The sequence below is a fragment of the Malurus melanocephalus genome, unplaced genomic scaffold, assembly GCF_030028575.1.
Source record: "Malurus melanocephalus ecotype Western Australia unplaced genomic scaffold, MMel_1.1 scaffold_199, whole genome shotgun sequence".
Lineage (NCBI taxonomy): Eukaryota > Metazoa > Chordata > Aves > Passeriformes > Maluridae > Malurus > Malurus melanocephalus.
The window spans coordinates 1,048,294-1,074,057 of NW_026623431.1; the positions used below are offsets into that span (position 1 = coordinate 1,048,294).

At 39.7% G+C, this 25,764-nt stretch overlaps 1 protein-coding gene across 3 annotated transcripts in view; it reads right to left on the reverse strand.

Annotated features, from left to right (window-relative positions):
• SLC2A9 (solute carrier family 2 member 9) overlaps positions 1 to 25,764 on the reverse strand; it is an 81,496-nt gene that overhangs the window by 49,250 nt on the left and 6,482 nt on the right. The window contains exons 2-6 of one of the 3 annotated variants that reach the window (XM_057373489.1): positions 25,461 to 25,474; positions 22,189 to 22,287; positions 17,455 to 17,615; positions 13,716 to 13,840; positions 12,440 to 12,585 (exon numbers count right to left, since the gene is read on the reverse strand). In XM_057373489.1, coding sequence (XP_057229472.1) covers positions 12,440 to 12,585; positions 13,716 to 13,840; positions 17,455 to 17,615; positions 22,189 to 22,287; positions 25,461 to 25,474 — 545 coding nt within the window. Of the gene's footprint in view, positions 1 to 12,439; positions 12,586 to 13,715; positions 13,841 to 17,454; positions 17,616 to 22,188; positions 22,288 to 25,269; positions 25,358 to 25,460; positions 25,475 to 25,764 lie in introns of those variants that run through there. The other 2 variants (XM_057373488.1, XM_057373490.1) reach the window with 2 other exon arrangements.

Consider the following 25,764-nt stretch of genomic DNA (forward strand, 5'->3'; position numbering starts at 1 on the left):
TTTGCTTAGGCTGGAGAACGAAAAACCTGGCTTTGATGTGTTTACAAAAGACAGTTAAATAGTAGAGCAAATTTGACAACCACAGACTCATTCAAAGGTTGATACAWTAAAGTGCAAAGCTGCAGAGAGGGAAGATTGGGAGGAAGGGAGAGATAAAGTATGGCATGGATTTATGAAGATTAAGGTGCACTGGAATGCAACAAAGAAAATGTTGCCATGTCAGACATCATCAGCTAAAATGCACCATCAAAAGGTGGAAAAGGAAGTGTTATGGGAAAATGTCAAGTCACTGCTGACAGCTGAACTATCCATGCCAAACTTAATAATCTATTTAAGCACCAGTTAAATTTAATATTTTCAGCAATTTGAAAGATTTTGAGAAAATTTTATGACACTCTCAACACAGAATAGGTAAGCAATGTAAACATAGATAAATTATAAAGGGAGTACTGAATTATTGACAGGGTCATGMAACAGAGGTGGGAAGAAGTGTTGTAGTGCCCTGGACATGGGCACTCATTTTCTGAAAGATCTATTGTGGCCAATTACATATCCCAGTATGAGACAGATAAGAGGAAAAGATTGAGTAAGGAAAAATGCAACTGTGACAGGCTTCACTCTCTCTGCTCTCTAATTTCACAGAAACAGAGAAACAGAATGGTTTGGGTTGGAAGGGATCTCAAAGATCATCTTGTTTGACTCCCCTGTCATGGGCAAGGACACTTTTCACTATCCCAGGCTGCTCAGAGGTTGGAGTTTCCACAGCTTCTCTGGGCAGTCTGGTCCAGTGTCTCACCACTCTCAYAGTGAAGGATTTCTTTCTAACATCTCTGCTAAACATCTCCTCCTTCACTCTAATAAATAGATTTCATTTATTTAAAAAATAATAATCTGGAAACAGATTCCTTTCCCCATTCCTATTTGAGTATCAACCACTCTGGCACAGTCAGGCTCATTGTTTGCTCTCTGCCCTGAGTTTGGGTTCCTCTGCAGTGTAGATCCCCATGTCCTGTTGAGCATCCTGACCCCAGCTGCTCCTTCCCACATCTGTCTCCTGTCCATTCCAGAGCCACGGGGAAATGTCCACACTCCAAACACCTTCTCCTAGGCTCAGTCTGGACATGGGCGAGCACAGGAGGACCCCAGGAGGCCTAGAGGACCCCAGCCCTGCTCTGCATCCCTGTGTAACCACCAAGCTGCCTCACAGAACTGCTGAGGGCTTGGCTACCTCTACTGCATGAAACATGCAGGAAATGGAATCAAAATAAATAAAATAAATACTCATTTCCCCCTTTTTAACATTCAGTGCACAGGATAAACTGTGATCTCTCAGTGAGCAAGTCTATTTATCAGTCACTATTAAATAGTCACTATTTAAGTATTAGCTCTGGAATTAATCATTGGAGATAGGATTGTGATGGGTTTACTACAGTGCTGAACAACTTAGAAACAGAAATTACCATTTTGTATATTTTTTTATGCAAAATATTATTTTTTACCCATTTTGTATGTAGGGAACAAAGAGACAAAAGCCTCTGGCACCCAATGCAAGATACTCAAAATATCCAGGAAGGAGTGATTTGGCAGTCTCTTCTTTTTTGTGCTTCTTTAAGAAGCAGGAACACTTAAAATTTTAGTTTGGCAAAATATAATCACACACAGAGACAAAAAGGATTACATCTAGTCTAATTTTTAGATGCCCTGAAGCATCTTGCCTCACCCTGCTGCTGCAGCTGCAGAAGGATGCAGGTYTCTGTGATATTCTGTGTCACATCTGCCAGTCCCACAGGGGCATATAAGGTACCACAGGGCACCAAGATGGTACTATGTGCTTATATTCAAGCAACTGTATTTTGTCCTCTCTCATAGAGACTTGGCACAAAAAAATGCATATCAGAAATATTCCATTTGCCACACACACAAAAAGAAAAAGTCATAACCCTGCTCAGAACAGACTGGATAAATTTACTTAGGCAAGCATAAGAGAACACTGCACAAGTTCAGCATTTCTMTGTTAATCTGCTACCATGACACATAAAACACTCCTAAAAGTAAAGGACAACCATGCTGGCCTGGGGCCAAGGACTGAAAAAGCACTGAGGTGGAACTAATTTCTTAGCATTAGAACTGTCTTTTTCTCCCTTTAGTCAAGGATATGGCGCAGTGGAGATGATCATGAGGCAGCTGAGAAAAGAGAACTTCTCCATCTCAGGCTTCAGAGCAGCTATTCAAGCTCCCTTGTAGGACTCCAAACACCACTCTACAACCTCCTCTGGCTGCAGAGRATTGTAATCTCACAGTCACATCCCTGCTAGACAGTTTCTGTAACCCACTTTGCCAAAATGAGTTTTAATAACAGAGTTAGAAATTGCTTACCATCCTGTTTAAAACAGAGGAAACTCATATAATATGTGTATTTCCCCTCTGTTCTGCACCCACCTGGATGTGTGYTTTTACAGGTCATTACTATAGGTAYAGCTCTTACATGATTAATCAAGTATCAGTATCTCCCCAGGTAATAATCAGAACAGAAAGTCACCAGATTCAAGGCTGCACAAGTCTGACATAAAATTTGCAGAAGTCAGCAGGAGTTTTTTGTTGCAGAGTAAATGGCCTGTGGATCAGAACTTATAACARCCTTGACAGTGTCTGGTGTCCGAGTCCCATCATTTTCTCTTCACTAAATTGCATGTTAGATCATGTASATATTGAGAGGGAGAATTAAAGTATCTGTTACAAGTTCCCCAGATGGTTTTTTGTCCAACTTTTTATTGGAGTAACAACTAMCTTTTTACTGAAAACTTATATGGCATAGTTTGTCTTCACTGCTTAYTCATCTCCAAGAGAAGTAAAAATTTCAGAGAAAAGCCATGGGAAATGGGGAGCTTTCAAATGTGATTATTATCAGCAGCCAGCATATATACCAGAGCTTCTTTAGGAAAAAATATTAGAGTTATGCTGGAGCTAGGCAAAATTTCAGACAGAACTTCCTCTCAGTGATGCATTTAGACTCAGGTTAACTTCCATAAAAAACAAAATATAAATTAGGCAATTGAAATAATTGAGGAGGATAAGATCCAGTTTTTCAAACATGAGCACATCCTATCATTTTGATGCCYTTGGGTACCTCTGATGCCCCTKTGGGACTGGCAGATGCAMCACATAGAGCTCTRGAGACCTGCATCCTTTGGRACTGCAGCAGGAGATGAAGAAAAKTGCTCCAGGGCATCTAGAAATTGCATTAGATAATCATATTTTTTTTATGTGAATTTATTTTGCCCAACTGAAGTCACAAAAAGTTATACTAAGGTATATCAAGATTAAGAGAAAAATAAACATGAAATACCCAAAGAATGTTTGCTGTTTTAAAAAGAACTGAAATGGTTGAATATTTAGTCTTAACATTTTTTAATGACAACAAATCTGCTTTAGATTAAAAAAAATATATAACCAACTCATTTTAATTTGAATTTACTTCAAGTTTTAAAAAATCCCTYGAAATACTAATCAAGAATATATTCCCCATTTTTTCCTTTTGCCAGCAGTTTCAAAGCAGACACTCAAGCCTAGAAAACACACCCTCCTACTCAATATGATGACTGTACAATGCTTGACCAACTTAGCACAGCATTAATATCTCATTTGTAAAGGACAAATTTACATATTAAGACATGAATTTGCAATATTGGTTAGTTTTACAAAGTATAATGGAAAGTAAAACTGGARTGTTAATCATCCAGAACTTTCAAAAAGGTTTAAGTAGTTGTTATCTCCCCAGTGTCTGAAACACGCTTGGAAGGAAGTCACAGGTCAAATTGATTTAGATTTATTGCTTAATCACAGATTAGTAAATACTATCAAATACTCAAGCACAAAGGARACAGACCAGTCTGAAGTGTTCACTTGCTTGTAAGCAGAGTGCAGCTTACACAGCATGAGTTTTATAGACAAGACACTGCTTGTTATTAGGTCAGCTACAGTAAATTAAAAACTCACCTTTTAAAGTCTGATAAAGGAGCAGAAAGCCATACTTTACATGTTAGTATAGACAAATGATCTAAGTTTAGTTACATGTGTTAACTGTGTTTCAGAGGATAAGGAGAAAATTTTCTGGCAAATTGTAAGCAACTACTATCAGCCTCCATGGTGTTTTTATGTCTTTCTTTCCTTCACACCTGTTGAAGGACATCTTTCCAGGAAAGCTTGTCTACTGCTTTTCCARCTGGCCTAATTAGGCAGAGAACAGGTACATAGAAATCTTTTCAAGAATCAAATACTGTTTGTAGTATTGTTTCATTGGCTGTGAGCAGCAGTCCTCACTGATGATAAATTTTATCCCAACGTTAGACACTCTGCCATGAAGCCTTTTGTTCATTGCTTAGTCTAAATGATACATCCATCTCCACAGTGCTCTTGCTTCTATAACCACACTTCCACTTTCAGACAAGTCCTCTCCTGCAGGATGTTCTCCTTCCCAAACACAAAATCACAACATTTCAATATTGCATATGGCCAATCAGCCATGTGTTGTTAAAACTTTGGGAATTGAAGCCTCACAGCACGACTGTAATGGACTGAAACTCATTTGCAAATATGAAGACACACAGCTGTTTTCCCATGCATTACTTAATGAGTTCTGCACAGAAAAGGGATGARTAAATACTGTTGTGTCTGTCTCGGGRAACCAATAAAAAGTTGATTTATAATCCCCAGTAAATACATAATCTCAKCTGATCCACAATAGATGTAAACAAAATACCTCTTTTAATGTCTCCATTAGAAATATATCAACATACACCCAGTTCCCCCAGCAGGGCTGGCCTACAGAGCAGAGCTCTTCCCATGGGTACTACTGAACTATGAATGCACAACAATCCAGAGAGTCCTGGCAGCATTTCTGTACCTTTATCAGCACCACCAAGGCTGTGCCTGGTGCCTGCACAGCATCTTCCCTGGCACAGCTCTTGGGTGAGGTGACCTGCAAGTCCCTGATCAGTAACTCACAGCTTGTAATGAAGTGCCTGTGTCTTGGTAAAAGACATGGAAATTGCTTCAGCAGAAAGAAAATTTGTGCCTTATGTGTTACTGTGAAGAGGATAGAAATATCCCATTTCTAGAAAAGAAAAGAACCCTAACAATATTTGCAAAAGGATTGCCATCTCCAAAATCACTGCCTCAAGCAATTCTTAATTGGCRTGTCTGGTACCAGTTCTCAGGAAGTACAGGCAGAAATCAAGCACCTGCTGAAGACTCTGTTCAGAAGTTGATTTCTTTGTTAGGGTGTTTCTCTGAGTTATTCTTAGCAATAYCATCCCCTTAAGGATTTGAGCAGCCACTTGAAAGCACCACTGTGTCTCCTCTATCCTTAGCAGAAGTTCTAAAATGCTCCTCAGGGRAGGCTTCAGCTTTTCATTCACAGTTTTGCATTTTACTACAAGAATACAAAGCAGCTTTGCTTCTGTGTTGTTTAGAGGCACTTTACAAGCTCTGCAGTCCTGTGAATTGGCAGGGACCAGAATAAGCTGGAGCCACCTTTTGCAAGCCTGACTCAAGACCAGAATAATTTCCAGTAGTACGAGACCACCTCCTCAAACTCTTGCTCTAAATTCAGACAAATCCTGACCAGGATCCCCACAGCAGGGAAACAGAACTGATGAGACAAATTCTCACATTATTTTTCCCAAGTCTTACAAAAACTTCTGCTATTAAGAACTCACGAAGAACTAGTGAGGGCTCACAAAGCAGCACATTTCTGTATATTTTATGGAAATTACCATCATCCAGGTCATTAATGAAGATCCTGAACAGGACTGGGCCCTGGGCTACACCACTAATTACTGCCTTCCAAACTGGACTTTATTTCAGTTCATTATGCTTCTAGAATATCACTAGGCAAAATGAAAACTTTTTTTTTTTCATTCTACACAGCCAGATGTTTGAAATCATCACAAACAGGACACKTCAGGATTTCAAGTGATCCTGGAAAATGCTCAGTTATTGGATACATTTGTCCCACTCAAAGGGAAAATACAAACACCTTTTTATATTCTATAAATGGCATAATACATAAGCTGCTTTTATTTCCAAGGCCCTTCATGAAGGTGCAAGAGTTCACCTTCTCRTATTGCCACAAGAGCTCTCTGTTCTATACTCTGAAATTCTCATTTGTATTTTAAAGAAGAATATCTTTATTCACTCTCATGGCTCAAGGAGAAGATAAACATAGAGAACAAAAGAACTCAGAGAAAAATATATAATAATTAGTTGATTCATACTTTGTGTTACAATGTGTAAGATTCATTTCAAAGCATCTCCAACAGACATTTTGCCATTGGTGTCCACCTGCAGGCTGCAGGTCCTTAGAGAAATTCAGAATTGTTTTCTCTACTCATCTATAATTTACTGACAGTTTTTAAGGAATCCTTGACTCTGAGTCAAGAGTCTCAGGAAAAAGGATCATTTAAAAACAGAGAAAAACAAGCAAAAAATCACATTGAAAATGAAGCTTTGACAAGCAAARTCAAAGATCATTTTCAGAACAGCCTTCAACTGCACAGGCTGCACAACTACCTATTCCATCACTGTCTATTTTAGTGCAAGCAAAGGAATACTTTTAAAAGGCCTTGGTAAAGCAAAATGAAAAATTTCTACACAAACTTTCCTAAATACACAGTATTCTGTCACATTTTTAAGAGGTCTAGTAAAGACAATCAGAATTTAACGCAGCATTGACAGAAATTTTTAGTTTTATCACAACTAATCCTCAGCAAGGTTCACTTSTATAAAAAGGTAACTCAAAAGAGGCTCATTACAGAGATGTTTCCTTACTAGACATATGGTACAGTGTCTATGGAGTTCATTAACCCTTTTCCAATTTTAACTCAGAACTGCAGAACCTGACATTGACATTGATATTGATATTGATATTGATATTGATATTGATATTTGCTAAGACAATGAGTTGTTGGGAGAACAGTTTGGTGAGTGTTACCATGTTTCACAAACTTATTTCAAGCTAAACCCCTTTTAAGAAAACAAGTAGTTTCTAGCCAAATATGCATTAAAGCTGCTAATAATTCTCAAAAAAGTGTAATTAGATTAATTCATGTTTCTTCTATGATTAAGACAAGAAATAAAGTTTGTACCTGTAACCACATACCAAACAGCTTTGCAACAAATTCCAAATGTTTTTAAAGAAACATTGAGAAAAACCTAGAAAAGACAGCAGGTCACTTCAAGATAAATTCTGAATGTTTTCTGGTGTATTTTGGTTTGAAATGCTTTGAGTGTTTCCCCAGCATGGGGTTACCCATAAGAGCTGTTTAACCTTGACCTCTCTCCTCAAGAAGCCACTTCCCAAATCTGATCATTGCTGCTTGCCCCTGTACCTTGCACTGCTGGATTACATTCCTTTTAAAACAGGATGACCAAACCTACTTGCGACATTCAAGAGATGGACACATCAGGAATTTTATATTTTTTCTGTTTACACTATCCACACACACACACTCCCCACCCCCCTGGAAATAATTGCACAGTGATAGGGATTTTTTTAGAAAGTGTTGCCCTGATAAATCTTAGGATGCAAGCAAAGCAAGGCTTTTAGGGTCACATACTATCCACTATGAAACAGTGCAACAATGTGGTTAGACAAGCTCCTGGGTGCATGACCTAGAAACACTTGAAGTGTATAAAATAGGGCTGCCGAAGCAAACAAACAAACAAACAAACAAACAAACAAAAATCTGCTTTTCCATTGGTGCACCCATGGCAAACAGCTGTTCAATCAGAGAAGCAGCCAAAACCAGCCAGGGGTCAGCTCCAGGGAAAACAACTGCAGCATGGCAAAGCCTTACACACCACACACRGGAAATGGGGCTCAAAGCAAAGAGTGAGAAAAGCATGGCAGGAAACTGCTTCAGCTCTACCTGTCCTGAAAGCATATTCACACCACGAAACATTATTTTTTTCTCTCCTTTCTCACATGGATATATAGAGGAAAGAGATTCTGAAGCTCAATGTATATTGAAAAGATGAATATTGTAACTACTGCAAATGTATTCAGAAACTAAATTCCCTATAATTTAAGCAAAGATTAAAGCTGACCTTCGTTAAATGAAATGAATTTGTAGAAGAGACAGTCTGAGGGTTTACAATGTTTAAAAAAATGTTACCATCTAATATATTAAATGTTTAAATGTTTAAAATGTTAAATGTTTAAAATGTTAAATGTTTAAAAGATTACCGCTAAGGAAAAGCTGTGGCACATATTACACGCAGGAGGAACTAGACGAGTTAGCTAGAGAGACATGTAAGGTTACATGGAATATGTCAGAATCAGGCCAGACATTATTCCCCCAAGACAGTAAGTGTAAATCTGAACTTTGGAAACTGAAGTTGACAAAGCACTGGCCTTTGCTTTGCAGGAAAAATGGGCTGGGTGATTCAATTGCAGAATCACAGAAACAGAACAGAAACACCTGGAGGGCAGTGTTTGAAGAAGTGACAGGTCTACGAGAGCTCCTCCTTATCTTATTATCTGATTTTTCCTTCAGTCAATATCTGCTGCAGATATAAAGCTGCATATGCTATACAACAAAAATTTGCCTGAATTAAATAATCATGYAGCCAGTAGCAATAATTCAGTGCTCGCTACAGCAGATAACATCACTGCACCCCTGTGGACCTGCACCAAGCTGTCATCTACACATGCCATGTTTTCCTGAAGAACTAAGGGCTCTCGATTACAGAACACAAGAGGAAAATAAGAACAGGGTTCTAAGCAGCTGGGCTGGTGGGGAAAAGCAGATCACCAGTGCATGAAATCATCGTGCTCTGTGCTCTGAACACCAGCCTGCTTTACCATTGTGGAATTTCCCAGACCTCAGTGGAGACATGAGAGATGTGGTTTCTCATAGCTTATGATCTGTAAGAATCAGAATCTTGGATAAAAAGCATTGGTGGGATTTGTTGGATGGGAAGGAATCAAAACTGGGCAGCAAGTAAGAATATAAAGTCACTGCAGCAGAGGACTGAAATCACAACTGCAGCTTTTCTCCTTCAAATAATCACCCTTGGTAAACACTGTATACTAAAGAAATACGTTCTAAGATCAGTACCTTTGGAGACAACTRTGGTAAAATCCTATATGCTCAGAATCCAAAAAATGCCTGTATTTAGCTGTTACAATCTTTATTAGATTGCAATTTTTTGTTGCATTTGCTCTTTTATACTATAATTTAAARATTGGATATAGTCATATTTGTCCAGTTCATGTCAATATGGCAGAAAGCAGAGAAAAAAGTAAATGCATTTCTGCAATACTTCAAACAAAACAATCCCAGAAAAAACAGGAAATATTTAATAAAATTATTAATATAATTTTATAATATGAAAAAAATAATTAATATTTTTATCATTTCATCTGGGTTATCTGTATAATTTTGTTCTCCTGGGTTTAAATCTAACCCAAGAAGTATTTCAGAGAAAGGCTTACAGAATGAGAAACAGATAAAAGAGCTGGTGTTACTAGAGGAGGTGAAGTCTAACCTGAAACACAAAGATCACAAGTGATGGGGGCAGGAGAAAGGAGCACACTGTAGTAGGTGGGGGAAAAAAAAGTAACAGTTGATCAAAAGAACAATGAGCATAAGTTGACAGTACTGGCATGAAAAGGTAATAGATGAAAAGGAGAAAATTGTCAATCCTCAGCATTTTGAGTAGAAAGTTTGGGAAAGCTGAAGGAACAGGGAACAGCCACCAGCTAAAGGCAGTAGCCCAGCCAGAGCTGACCACTGCCCTCAGCACTGCCCTGGAGCTGCCCACACCTGCCCCTGCTTCGCCTCCACCMATCTCGACAAACAAAAGATGGTTTAAAAATCACTTTAGGGTTGCTTAACCACTTGATACAGAAAGCAGTAAGGACTTTTGAATTGCCTCAAGTAATACTCATTGCTTCAGAGCTATTTTTGTYACAATTCCACATTTAAAGCGACACTTGTGCATTTGATAACAGAGGAAATCATCACTTGGGTTGTTAATAAATGCTTGTTACTGCTATGCCCCACAGCCAACATAAACACTTTCCTTTTCTGTGGAGAGGCTTCAACGGAACCACTGAAGGCAACAGCCTCATATAATCCACATAAATGAATCAAGCTCCAATTTAAAATTTAAATTTTCTGCTCAAGCTACTTCAGCCAGGAATCTATTCCAAACATTACCCTGATGAATTTCAGCATGCAATTATTCACACAATATTTATAAAAAGTCATTCTTGTAGCCATATTGTCCTTGAGATTAAGCCACTCTTTTGCTTCTGGGGTTCTCTTCCCTGTGTTAGCACAATGAAGTCAGTTTTTCTCCCTTGAGAAAGGTCATTTGCTTGACCACACAAGCAAATATTGCTGTTGTCTCCTCTAACAAGACAGGACCTCAGCCACACTGACAGCCSTTCTTATGTCCATTTATTTTTCAAAGACTCTCTTTCAGAGTTAGATGCCTAACTCTGTTTTTGTCCCTCCTTTCTTTAAAGCCATCAATGCTTAGATACTGTGGTTAATAACCTCTTCAATATTTGCTCAATTTACAGGTGATGGATACATGAGAGAGCTCAGCAGAAAACTTATGAAACCATGRCAGAAGACAAATAATTTGTAACTTGTATTATTTATAAAAACTTTTGAAAAGAAATAAACAACTACAGGGCAATAAAATAAAATCTACCTCCCACTGAAGGAGTTTCAATGGGAACTCCATGAAGAYAGGGAAGAAAATCCTGGCTTGACTGAACCCAAGTAAAAATTAAAAAAAAAAAAACCAAAACAACAACAACAAAAACCCAAAAAAACCCCAAAGAACCCACACCTGCATACCCAACTARAAAATTCAAGCTACCTCCAATAAATTGGCTGGAAATATTCTAATTCACACCAGCCAAAATTTTCTCCTTTTACATGTTGATGTTACCCATCTTGAAAAGAGCTAGTTCTACAGATAAAGCATATTTCTTCTTGCATAAACTAATGCCTATCTCTGAGTGGTAATCACACCAGTGGTGTGACATTAATCAACCTCATTCTAAAGCAGACTGGAGAAGCAGAAACAAACACTACCTCCACAATTTGGTAGCAGCAGCTGTGGGAATGAAAGGAAGGCAAAAAGAGAAATAAAACCAACAAGAATGAGCTGAAATCAAGGAATAAGAATTTGCATGACACCTCACCYTTCTGTACACATTTTTCAAAACCTCAAATTTTAAAAAAGCCTACAACATAAGGGCTGACATATTCTAAGGAATTGAATTTGTCTCTTGATATTTCATACACTCATTTGTGACAGATTGGCTTCCAAGGCAAGAGAAGAAACATCTGTAAAAGCCACACAATGAAAAAGCCAGTGAAAGCTGTTTTAAGTTTTTTTCCTAAAATCTGTTTCTTTGAAGGTGGAGGGGAGAAATCTATCCTTCAATAAAGGGTAAATTGAATCAAACTGYTGCCTTCAGGAGMRCTGAACAGAATAAATGGGCAGAATRAGAAATCYRGTCAGACAAAAATAAAAGTGTCAGGGAGGATGGTATTGTGTATTTACAAAGGAGTTGCATTTAGATGGGCAGAGAAAGACAAGCTCCTCTCATTTTTCAACGGTTACCTCTTTTTCTGGCTSTCAGGAGGGATTCTGAGTTCAAGTTTCATAATGAGAGGATTGCTACAGACGTTTCCTCTGCAGTGCCTTGAAGATTCATCTCTGAATGGAAAGTACCTCATTGTATCATGTGACCTACTTTGGCTCCTTCCAACCTTACCCTTCCTGTGATTCTGTATTTCCAAGTGCCAGCCTGAACAAAACTCGAGCTCATTTATTCGGAGTAATGATGACATCCAGTGGCCACCAAGTTAATCTCAGCCTGCAACACCGAGACAGCCTCTTATCTGAACAGATAATCTTCCCATGAAAGTATATATTCACTTTTATCACTTAACTCTAAAAGCTGGAGTGCATTACAAGGAGCCCTCTAAACACTAAGCAAGAGTCTTCCTATTCTGGTTCTCATAGYAACTCTTATCAACTCATTTTCTGTTCTACCTCATACTGAAAAAATAGAAATCAAAAATATAAAGACTCTTAAGCATTCCCATAATGCCTAAAGAAACTGGGAACTAGCGAAAATAAATGTATGTCAAAAAAAGGTGGAAAGAAGACCTGCATAGGGGCACACACAAGCCAATCAAGCTGTTGAAACTGTTGGCCACATCTGCCAAACTTAGTTTCACATACACATTTTTATAGGACATGGAGGAAATTACTTTTCAAAGTGCTTCAGAACAAAACCAAAAAGTTCCTGTTTCCCACTTTAGTAAAGAATGCAGTCAAAATATGAAAATATGACGCTTGGAGCATGCTTGTGTTCTTTGACAGAAAAGATCTGTTCAGTACTTACTTGCCCAAATATTTCTGGCAGCCCCAAAACTTGTCCAGTGAAAACACCAATACAAATGAAAATCGCTGTGACCTGACCCAATGAACCACGGATTTGCTTAGGAGATATTTCACTCAAATACATGGGAAGGGCACTTAAAGAAATGCCTACAAAGGAAGAACAAAACCCATACATTAAGTCAAAACATCTTTTCATTATGCCAGGTATGCAACAAATTTCTATTGAAAGGAGCCTGAGTGGTAATCTGTGCACAAGGGTGGYATAAAAACATGCAAGGAACAGAACTGTATCTATCCACAGACAACACAAATTATTATCTCTGCATGGCTAATTACTCTCACTCCATTTAATAACTATGGGATTGRTTATCTGTTACAGATCTACAGCAATGTGCGTAGGCTGCTTTTTGATGAGGAGCTCTAAAGGTTACTCAGAGATGAGAATCTCTGGGAACAAATTATATGTTTTAAATTTACTCATCCCAAAGCAAGCAAAATCATGTTATCACTGGTAGGGGTAAGGAAAAAAAAAAAAAAAAACCCAATGCATCAGTCAGACAGACCAGACATTGTCAGATGAAGCATTTTTACTGTAAGCAGTATTAGCAGGTATTCCTTTCAGTTACAGAACTCTTCACAACAGATATAAAATAAGAACTGGAATGCTGCTCAAAACCAGGAGAAAACAAATGTGTGACCCTGGTCAGTGCAATGATAATGTTTGCAAAGCTCCAGAAGTTTGGTCRCTTGGCTGTAATCTGAGATGAAAATTAGCAGAGACCCCTCCTTTTAGCTGCAAGATTATTCTGGTGCTGCTGTGCCAGAATAATCTTTATTTTGTTTTTTATGCATGGTTTAGATTTAAACTGGGAAGCCCATATTGTTAGGAGATCCCAAACCTTCCTTAGTCCTGCTGGTTTTAACATGAGATCCAACAGCTTCAAAACACACAGCAGCAAGSAGTGTTAATAAACAGATTATACCCTCCAGCCAAGGGATTTTCATGGCATGGAAATAGGCACAYTCCAGCAGGGCTGGAAGAGGAAAGATGGGGAACAACCAGGGTTGTTAGCAGCCGTGACCATTCATTCTAGTGTCTTCTCCATCATCACATCCTCGAGCCCTCAGTCTGCTCTCATGTCCCAGTGAAATGAGTGTGGCCACAGCAAGTCCCTGGAATGCCTTTTTAGTGTAAAGAAAGCTCTGACCAGGGRAGGGGACACAGTGTGTGCATGCAAAAAAGCATTTCAGACGTGCAGAGTGAGACCAAAGCTTACCTGCATCAATGCCCATGATAATGCGGCCCAGGATGAGCATTTCAAAYGACCCCGCCAGCGAGGAGAGGGACATCAACAACGCAGCTGTCACTGCAAACACATTATTGAGCACCAAAGTGCATTTCCTGCAAGGAAGAGATGCTTTAGGTAGAAACCAGCATTGTGGCAGTTTAATCTGAATCTAATGTAATTCTAATTATATTAGAAGCACACTGAGCTATTATTCTTAAATATCTATAAACAAAAGGTGCCTAACAAACACTGCCTCTTGGATGTTGTGCAGAGTTCCAAAAAACAGCGCTTTGCCCACATGGACACAGTTTCAAAGTTACACCACAATTTAAAAGAAAGCATAACATGGACAACCAGAGAGCTGTGCTKCAAAAGCACAGCAAGGAGCCTCCAATGTGTCCTAAAAACCCAAGTGCCAGGCCTGAGGCTCTCTACACGACTATAAATAAGCATACTCTGGATAAATGTCTGTATGGAAAAACCAAAGAGCATACTTCAAATGCCAATAAACTGATTGAACTGCAGGAACTTTAATGTTACATACAGTTTTTGCCACTTTGAGAACTTCCTGAACATGATGTATTTATGTCATTATAATTCATCCTTAAATCCTCCATACTAAAAACATACATTGAGGAAAATTAATTCCTACTTGTAGAGTTAGGAAAAATATTTGGACTCATTCAAGCAGTAAAAGTCAAGTCCTTTATAAAAATTCTTGGAATTAACCAAAATACAGATGTACATATTTCTTCCCCACTTTTAAAATTATTTGATTCTATAACAGATAAATGAAACACCACATTTTTTTCAAATAAAGTAAATACTCTTTATGGCAAATTATCACTTTTAAAACAAATATAAACAAAATCACAAAAATATATTTAAATTTTTTTTAAAACATCTACGTTTCTCATTTGCCAACAGCTTCATTTCTTTCAGTTTTCATGTTGCAGAGCTTTCTACTGAAGTTTGAGGGACCAATCAACTCAAAAGAAGAAGAATGRCCAGGAAGGCTCTCTACCCCATCATTTCTAGAACAGGTAACAAACTGACCCAGAAATTCTCATTCTTTTCAACATGTAAGTATGAACTGAAAATCCCACATCCATTTAATAAGTCACCTGACTGCTCACAACAGATGCATACATTTTTCAAAGGAAGTATTTTTAATACTTGTACTTTTAATAACTTTCCCTGCTTTCTAGTGAGTTTGGAACACTGAAAGAATAACAGGGCTTGAAGACTGAAAATGAGATACAATTCATTTAAAGTTTATGCAACATAGTCATCAAGAGTGATGAGTGTACTATTTGAAACWGGTTTTTCAAGTGGATATACACTCTGAGATGGCTCAAGTGAAATAAATAATGCCAAAAATGGAAACAAAATGTTAATTCAGGTTAAACAGGTCTTATACTTTCATCTGAAGATACTGTTTTTTTTTTTTTTTTATCTTAAAATAAAAACTACAAAATATATAATTTTTGAGAAAAAGTTGACCAGCAAACCCTTATACTATGCAGCTGAGAAGAGAAATGCACAGCCCAACTAAGCATGAGAAAAACAAAGGCTTTGACAGGCTGAAAAGGAAACAAAACCAAGAAAAGCACTGTTTAGGGTTTTGCTGTGTAAAGCAGTGTCTGTGGCAAGGTTTTGGAAGTAAAGGGGCTGCAGGGGTGGCTTCTGTGAGGAGATGGAAAGAGGGCATAACAAGGTCGGTGGAGGAGAGGGTGACCCAGACTAAGCAGGGACACCCCCAGAGGGGCTGTGCTCCACAGGGACCCACACTGGAGCACAGGAGGAGTGAGAAGCAAAGAATAGCACAGAGAAGTTGCTGCACACTGAGCCCAACCCCCTGCAGTCCTTTGTCCCACTGAAGGCACTGACAGTGACCATTGGCTGTGGTACCCAGAGCAAGGAGAGGAGCYTGCTGTGATGCTCAGCCTGGCACKTCTCCCTAGCAGTGACCTAAACAAYCCTTTGAGCACATTGGTCTGGGTGCTCAGGATAAACCACAGCAGACCCTCTTCAGCAGAAGAAGAGAATTTACATWATTGTGTCAAAGCTACATCTGAACATGGGAATTATGTTTATGAAGGTTCCCTTTCAAAAAATTGCTCTATGTTTCTCTTGAAGTAAATAGGGCTTAGGAATCCAGTAATTTGGAATTCATGTTTTTAACCTTACAGCAATATGATTCAAAATTGTTCTTCTAAAGTCATACATTATTTCTGACTAAYGCTTTTAATCCCCCTTAGCTCGTTATTCCGTGTCAGTGTAAATGGAACTCGGCTTCATCATACATACAACCCTCCATCCTACACTTGAGCAATTTAACAGCAAAGTATTTTATTGTTCTGTCAACATTTCACAATGTGCTCCTCAATTACCATAATGATGTGTCAGTCTGGGTTCCTAGACCAGACAAACACACTGCAGTGTGAACAGCACACTCAAGAAGCACTCTCTGGTGAGCAGCCTTTATTCACACAGCCCCTTCCCWTCTCTGCTCCAGCACTCACCCTCWGTATCTGTGACAGAGCTGTTTTCGTGCCTTAATGGAGAGAAACATAATAAACAGGGGCAGAGCCTGCAAGTGTAAAGGGCTGCCCTGGAAATCTGCCCAGCCCCAACCAAAGTGGTCTATCTACAGCAGAGATCAGCCACCACTTTAACAAACCTGCACACAAAGCTGTTTTAGCCTTCGCTGAAAATTCAAACCTTCTGTGAACCCATTTTTACCTCACTTTATTTTAATAAAAACTCAGCAGTATTCTGGGAATTAATCAGTTTGAGTCAGGCACAGTTTCATATTACTAACAAGTGTGTAAAAGCCAAATGTATGGTTTGGCAGAAGAAACTGAAAACCTAAAAAAAATCCCAAAAATAATGTGACTATGGAAAATATTTAGGAATGGATAATCAAGTGCTGAAGTGACAAAATAAATTCATGAAGAATGGGTAACAGCTAAGAATAGCAACTTGCTGTAAGTATGAAATGGAAGAACCTGAAAAATGCACTCTTTGAGATTAAAAATGAGATATGGACAAGTTGGGAGAATGACAAATAAACCTAGGAAAGCACAATCTAATGGGAATTGCCAAAATGTAAACCAGAAAACTAAGAACTTTGGAGGTTTACATTTATATTTAAGTCTCCATGATAACATTCTCCTGTGATTTAACTGACCAAAAGATACAAAATTATATTGAATTTACAACTGAAGAAAATCCAAATGAACAGTTATTATGAATACTATAATGGTGGGGTTTTTTTCATGCCTTTCTAAATATAGATAAATTGTAAAGTACCTTTAAAATGCTCTTTGAAAGACTGTATGACAAAAAAATTGACAGAAATACCTAGCTAAAACTTGCATCAAAAATGCAAACACACACCAACACAAACATTCCTGAAATACTCATATTCTCTRTGGTCAAGACTTGGTCAAATACTCCATTGTATAAAACGTGGGTGTCGTCCCCCGCTTCTTGGGGAAGACCATRCATGAACTTCATCCTAGTACACTTCTTCAAACTGCATTTTAAGTTGACACAAGGATGAAAAAGAGAAGAGCAAATGGCTTCYGTGACTCAAACAATGCACTGTAAGTTTTCAGGATTTAAAGATGTTTAATGTTTTTTTCTTAAATAAAAGTAAAGCCTTCTAGAGAGACTAAGTAAGAAAATGTTTTAGAAAATGCAAGTTTTCCAAAGCACTTACCTTCCAAAGAACTTCACAATTGGGGTAACAATAATGGCACCTACAAGGCCACCAATGGCAAAAATAGAAACGGTTATGGACCAGAGGAGCGTCAGCGTGCCTTCATCCACTGAGAAGCCGTATCTCCTCTCCCAAGTTTCATTGTAGAACTTCTTTATATACTGAAAGAAAATACATAATAAAAATTTGTGTGAAAAAGTCACGTGTTATGATTACAACAGAGAGAAACAGTAATCAAAAAAACCAAAAAACCCCAGTAACTTGCTTGCAGGAATCACTCTTGCTCTTGTGTCTCCCTCCTTGGAAAATTGGGACTCCAGGATGACATGTTAACAGTGTCTCTGTATTGCCAGCAGAAACATCACCTATTTCCAGATGGGGAGGTGATGATTCAAGCTTCTTTTCAGTCAAGCTTCCTTGTTTTTATKCTGCTCCCATTTCAAACCAAGGGAATGCCACCGTGGTGCCTGATGGTCTGGTAAGGACACAGCACCAGGCAGTTGCAGTCACCACAGCAGAAGGGCACAACACACTTGTGAAAAGCTCTCAAGCTCTACAGTAGCAAAAGTTTATCTTGGCACTTTTTCCCAGTTTCTTCTCCGATTTCCTTCAGAATGTAACAGCTCCTAAATTATCCTGGGACAGGACTCAGCTGTATAAGCCACTACATTTTCCCTGYTCAAACCAGGAATTTCAAACTTTACTTAAAGTCTGGCCTTGGACACATGAAATATTTGATTTGAGGGCTTTTAAGTTTGAATTATCACCTCTCCATCAGCAAAATACCTAAGAAAGGTGGAGGTAGGACATACAGTTTCCTGTCTTCAATCTAYCAAGTTTCTAGTAAACTTCTTTTGTCCTGAATTAAAAGGAGAACAGGGTTATTTCTCCCACCCTATCCTAAATATTTCTAAACAGACAAGAGGAAAAAAAACCAAAAACTTACAAAAAAGAAAAAAAGTCAGTTTGGTCCATGAATCATTTAGGAGTCTCACACTAAGCTTCCCAATGAATCTGCCATTAAACCAAGTAGCAACATCTTCTTTAACAGCAACACTCAGGTTATATTTAGATTCAGACATCTTCTTGTCTATTTGAAATTAATTGCTGATAGTAATSAATACTAAGAGAAAATACTTCTAGAACACTATTAACATTTCTTGTTAATGATAATGGCTAAAAATAATATGTAAATTACTCTCCCCTTCTGTTATGACTAATTTTTTCAGCATAGCTTARGTATTTACAAGGAGACATCAAATAACTGCAGATACTCAAGAAAACAAAGTACAAACTACAACACTCAATAGCAGCAGAGAGATGGATGCTCTGACATGTATCAACACTCCYTTTGGATTCCCATTGCCAATAAATAGGAAGCTCGTAAAAGACAGAGCTTTTCAGGAGATCCACATGAAACAAAACAAACCTGAAAGAACAAATCCACTGGATTTGAATCTACTTAATCCTGTGGACAGGCTCCTTTGGGATTTTGGTCAGGTATCTCAATAATATTAAAGGCATAAACCTGTATACAAAAATTTTAGCCCCTGAATAAAGCCTACAAAAAATGGTAGCTGACTCATAGCAGTACCTTCTTTTCTCAGCTCATTTCATTTTGGTGGTAGTGCTAGGGTGRGAAAGATAAAAGGAATATAAGGAATAGATATAATTTTATATATATATATATGAATCTAATGGATATATTTTAGAAGACGAGGGAAATATTTCCCTCGTCTTACCCATTGTYACAGAGGTCATTCCCATGCAGTGACAGCGACTGAAGCAGCTGACACAGCAGGCTGAATGTTTGTGCCATAGGAATCCAGAGCTGCAGCCTCCTGCAGGAAGAGGCCAAGGGCTGCAAAGCAAAGAGTGTCAGGGACCTCTCTCCCTGCACAGAGCACAAAGCACATCATTGTTTCACAGGCATTGCCCACAACTGGGCCATGAAATGAACTGTAGGAATTCAGCCCAGAAACAGACAGCTTCAGCTTGTATTCAATTAAATCCTTTTTCTTCCTACTGCCAAACACTCCCATATGTTTTTAATAAATTCTGGTAACTCTTTGAACAAGCCCATGGAGATTTGTAATTCTGGGTTTCTCAGGGAATCATACCTGTGATGGGCCRTGCTCTTTCCCACAGAACAACAGGGAAATGAGTGAGAAACAATCGCAGCTCTGAAGAGAATGTGTGCAGCTTATTTCCCCTTCCAAGAATCAGAAATTTAGGCAAACTCTGCCTCACAAGATGAGCTGAAGTAAAGCTCACTGATGAGAACTACAAGAAATTTCCCTGTGGTTTGATGAACTGACACAATTTGTGGCACCAAAAGAAAATGGACACAAGAATTTACAAATAGTKCATCAACACCTCAGTCTTAAATTAACTTCCCTCACTCCATCAGCTCAGTCATTGAGCTGACATGCTCAGTTCCGGGATCCTGGAAACATTCTGTGTTTTAGTCAACAGCCATTATCAAGCATTTTAGCACTACTTCTCAAAGCATCATACAGTCCTTCTCTAAGGCTGGAGGACTTCAGCATCAAGAGGAATTGTACAGAAGTAAACAGGGGAGAGAAGGACATCCAGCAATGTTTGCTGTAAGCTGCATGTCACCACGAGAAATTACTTGTCCTACCAAGTTTATAAATGAAATTCAGCTTGCAGCTTGTAGGAATTCCTGCACTCCCAGCCTCCTACAAGGCTGCTGGTATCTACAGCTCCAAGATGCTCGGCTTTGGTGTTCCTCAGTCACTCACATCCATATTCCCCAAGGATCACCTTGCAGCAGATTGATTTAGTGACACACAGGAGAAAACAGATGGGGCAAAGATTCCTTTTCTGGTGCTGCAATAAGCTCAACTATTGTATGKCTYMCTGYTCCCCACCACAGCTATGACTTGAGYCTATGCTCTTCCCTTCAGCCTGGGCACTGCAGCTCCAGGGACAGGGACAGGAAAGTGCTCTGTCACAGGTAAATGGATGACACAAATCAATCCTGAAGCTGCAGACAGAGCCAGAGGACAGAGTGGTATTTTATTTTTGAGCTACACAACTTCCTTGTCAGTAGGAYTACTCCTTAGCACTAGCTCATGTATGGCTCCTCAAACACTGAAACACCAAGGGAGACTTCATGCACACCTGTAATAGCATTACCAAAGTCATCAACATGGTGCCCAGTTTCAGTCCAAAAGTCACACTAAAGATTTCAAGCAAAACCAGACAACCCTGGAGGTGTTTTTTAAGTACAAAACATGGAATTTACCATTTATCACTGTACAGTTGCATCTTCAACCTCCCCACCCACACTCTGATCACCACTGTAATCCATCACATGGTTCAAACCCAGCTGTGTGAGTGTTGCCAAGCAGCACATCCTATCATCCTTTCTTTCCTTTACTCCTACAGAAAGTGTCAGGAGAGCTCTGACTACCAGGACAGTCCATTTTTAAATGGTACTTAAAAGGTCAGAAATCAGCTCATTCTCACTGCTCTGTCGACAGCCCCAAGGCAGTGCAGGAAGGATTTTTACCATCAGGGCAATCAATACCATTGCCCACAGAATAACAGCTTGCTGTTATTCAACAACTTGCTGATATTTTCTCAGCCATGTTTATCCTCTGATGACTGCAAGGTGAATTTATGTCTGGACATGTCATGGTAGAATTAAAATCCAGTTTACCCAACCTTGAATTATCAATATAGAAAACATCAGAAACTTGAAGAAAATTCCAGAAGTTATGAAGTGAACAATTAAACATTTCTATAGGCTGAGTCTCTTCCTAGTCCTTTGGGTCAACTGTTTACCAAATAGAATGAACATACGAAACATGATTTTTTTAAAAACATTTCTTTCATTATTTGCATAAATATTGCATCCATCTTTAACATGAAAAGCCTGTTTAGGTGGAAATCTAGCCACACATAGATTTTCATAAAAGAGGGAGCTTAGCTTTGGAATAGAACTATTTTGAAATGGAATTTCCAGAGTTAATTCCCAATATTTACCAACTACTTTTCAAAGTAGTGTTACTTGCAACCCCACTGAATTGCTTATTGCTGTGCTTAACTGAATTGAGGATCTCTAGACAGCCAGGGTAAAAACAAAATGTTCATGTTTCCATTCRTAATAACTGATATTTTAATGAAATCCCCACAATTTTTTACACTGATTTCACAGTGCTCTAGATCAAATCCATCCCATACGTTGCAGCCATTAGATGGCCAACCCAGAGGTTTAGAATTCAGAACCAAACAAGGCATCACAACAAAACACAGGAGGCCCATTTTGGAGTAAGCCAGAAGCATTTATAATATCAGCACTGTGGGAGTGAAATGTTGTGCAACCCTCTAGAATTGAATGATGTGAACAGAATTGGCTGAATATGTGCATGCAGCTACTGGAGAGTCACCCATCAGATATTAAAAAWACTTTATCACATAAAACTGTGCAAGAAGATTTGAATTATACTGGGCCTGGGAGAATGAGAAACAAACCACATACACCCATTCACCTCAGCAGCATTTAACTCTTTGAAAGCTACTGAATTTGTGGAAAAACCTCGTGGGGAACAGAAAGAAGGTTTAGGGCAAGGGAAAGTTACCATATGAGATTTAATCCCCTTCTACTATGTAGYAAGTWCTATAAAGGCAGGATGCTGAGGAGMGCAATAGTTGGACAAGGCTGCCCTCTATTGATAGTAAATTCCGCTTTTGTCAGTCACTTACCCCTGCGGGAGCGTTCACCACCGATARATTGTAACCATAAAGAAAAGACGACCCAAAAGCGCCAGTTAAAGAGGCGACAATAAGACTCCCAGACCAATTCTGAAAAACAAAGAAAAGATGCAGCCGTTGTTAGTATATTTAAAATTAATGTACCTCAGGTACGTTAAACACAGAGGTACATTTTAAACACTCATTAGCTATCTTGCATGGCTTTTCCAGGTGTCCTTGCTGTAGAATAATGGCCTGAAACACTTCACCGTGCTCAATCTGAGAAATATTAAATTTGAAATGACAGAGTCTCAGTTAACATCTACAGAGGCATAAGTGAACATTTGAACTTTTTCAACCTCACACAGTTCTGCTGCAAGCTTTCTACCAGTCCCCACACCAAAAARTAAAATGCTGGGGAAGCATAACCTCAGCAAAGGGAATTGTTGACAGAACATCACTAACACACTGCAGTAAGGTATAGCATATATGGGATACAATAGGTCTGTGGGTACAYCTGAGTGACAGGAAAACTCACGAGATGGTGTGCCCCCACACACACACCCATAAGGATTAACGAAATTGTGACCAAAAAGATTAAAATGATGCCTACAAACAAGATTTTGCAACCCAAATGCAAGTTTCCAACAGTGGTTCCCAACTTGGTGCCACAGACTCTCCAGTGGAGATGCATTTGCCCTTTTTCCCAGTGACACACCTGTCCCTCTCTCTCCTCAGGTCTCCTACCCTCATTCTCCTCAGACTTTTTTTAGCCCACCTCTGCAAGAAATTTCTTTTTCCACATCAACTGTTGCATAAAAGGTAGAACTGTTTCATTTTGAGAGATTTTGCACTTTAGGATCCTTTCCATCTTCCCCAGTGTTACATTCTGCCACTCASTTCTCCTGCTGGGTTACAGACTGGMAGAAGGSACYGCTGCCAGCCAYTCCCAARAGATATTGAAGTTAGTGTTTTGGTGGCTACTTAATTGCAAATGTGATTTAGATAATGAAAGACCACTCTGACTGTGTTAAAATGGATGGCTTTTTAACATATTTTCAATTTAAAACCAGCTATAAGAATGTAGCATTTCAGGCACAGCTCCCTTTTATTTATGCCCAGCCTCCTCACTCACTGAAGTCTTGATCCTTTCAAAAGGAGGAAGACCTCCTTAAGCAGACCTAAGAAAATCAGCCTCAGTCGTGTCACTCAGCACACCACAGCAGGTTAATGAGCCAATACGTTCTGTCAACCACCCAAAGTGTGTGCTTGCTTTGGGAAATGAAGGTCTGGAGCATAAAGGAGGTTGGTGTAGCTGGCACATGGCATAGCAGCAGTGACACTGGACTGGAACGAGCTCCACCAGCCTGGAGGGCATGGCAGGGCAGGCAAACACACCACAGCTCCTGTGCCACAGCGAGCACAATGTGACCCACGGAGAAGGGATGAGATAGGTGCCAGGGTGAGGAGTACCGTGCACAGCTCAGCACGTGTGGGGTCTGCCACGCTCATAGCTGCCAATTCTGAGTGTTCAAAATGCACCCTGTAGGACAGCTGAGTGTTTTCAACTTCTTCCACATGGTGTGGGAACCTTTTAAGTGATTACACGGTTCATTAACCAGCCCGGTTTTGGTCAGGTCAGGAGGAAATTTGTGCAGCAGGGGAAAAAACTTGTGTAAGAAATGTATCCCATTGAGATCATTACATAAGCCAAACACAATTTATTATTATTAGCCAGCTTCTTAAAATGAGCCTGCCACACACAGAGAGTTGGCACCATTACTTTGTTAACAAAATGTAGAAACTTGACATAAGGCTTTATTTAACTTCTGATGATAACACCTTATATTAGGTGCTTATTTTTTCTCTTTTATGCACAAGCATTCCTAGACTKAGAAGAAATTGCTACTACTCTGAACGAATGATGCTGGGGTGAATATTCTTGGTGGTCTACCAGGCTGCTCCCAAAGGGTTCATAAAMAATAACCATGAGTTCCCAAGTGAAATGCAGTAATCTTGATGCAATATTTCCAAAGGGCTCTACTCCAAGAGCATTAGACCCATCAGAAAAATCCTGCAGGCAAAATTATTTGGAACATAYAGCCTAATGGCTATTAAAAACATCAATGAATGCAACCTTTCAGCACAGGCAAATTACACGCACGTGAGGCTAAGTGGAAGATAACGCAGGGCAAAACACAAAAGTTCTTAGAAAACATCACACTCTAAGAGCTGGGTTTAGAAACTCATTCAATACCATGAGGTTTTTAAGCACACAAGTGGCTGCAGAAAACTTCAAATTCACTCAATTCAGAGGTTTTGGAACTTGGAACACGAACTTCAACTTCTCCATGACCTATCTCCTCATCCACTATTTTAAATATTTGCTCAGTCTTCAGCAACACCAGATAAAGACGAAAGCACAATGAAGCAAGAATGTGAAAAAAAATCTAACTGTTGCTCAAAAAAATATTAACCTTGTGGCCACATTAGTAAAAGGAAAAGAAACACAATCCACAGMGTCTTTTACAATGGCCAGGAAACAAAAAGGCAGCCACGCCTCCCTCATAGGTGTTCCTTGGCTTCAGGGCCATGCGTGTGCTCATGTGTCGCTGCTGTCAGCCCAAGGGCAGGAACGTGTGACCGTCACCACAGCAATAAGTGTTCAGTCGGGAAAGCTGCATGTCTGTWCACAGCAAAGACCTCCAGACACCTGAAGACTGCTTACTTGTGAAAGCCCATGTATTTTATCTAATCACAGCTCCCAGGGCACTATGGTCTGCAGATGTTTTTCTCAACTCCAGTCCTTGTTCAGTATGCCCTGCAATTTTTGCTGGCCACCATGAGCCTCAAATTGTCTTTTTCTTTTTTTTTATTATTTAGTGCATGACAGTTTGCATTTCAGTTTTCAAAACACAGTTTAGAGTGAGAGGCTTTGGTTAGTTATAAACTCCTTCTCAGACTAAAATTAAATTATATGCAGTCGTTAGTGGTAAACATTGCATGCATACATAAGGAAGTTTTAATCTTTTTTAATAGGYATTGCTAAGATTTTCTATTGACCCAGGAAAGCTGGACTCTGGAGCACCTTACCGAGGATACCCTTAACATGATCCAGGTCCCGCGAATGCCGGACACTCCCAGCAGGTGCCCGCGGACCCGGCGCCCCCCGGCAGCTCTGCCCTCGGGGCTGCGTGAGATTGAGGGAAACCTCCCCTCTCCTGGGTCTGTCCTTCCTCCGAGAGCTTGCCAGCACGGGTGGTCCTGGGGAGCAGCGAGGAAGCAGCAGCAGCAGCGCCTTTTCCTTGCGCCGCTCCCCTGCGGGCGCACCCCGGCCCCGCTCTGCTCCCCGCACACCCTCCGGGCCCGGCTCAGCTGCGGTATTTTAGCTCTGCCCACGCCGGCCTCCCCTGCACAGGCACCATCAACTTTCCGAGCGGGGAAGGGCTGCACAACCTGAGCTCCGCCTGGCTCTCGGGGGAGCCCGGGCTGTCACTCCGGCTCCCGCAGCCTCCGCRCACCAACCTCGCGTCCCTCCCTCCCCGCACGCCAGAGCGGATCGGAATCGCCCCCTCTCCCGTTAATCCT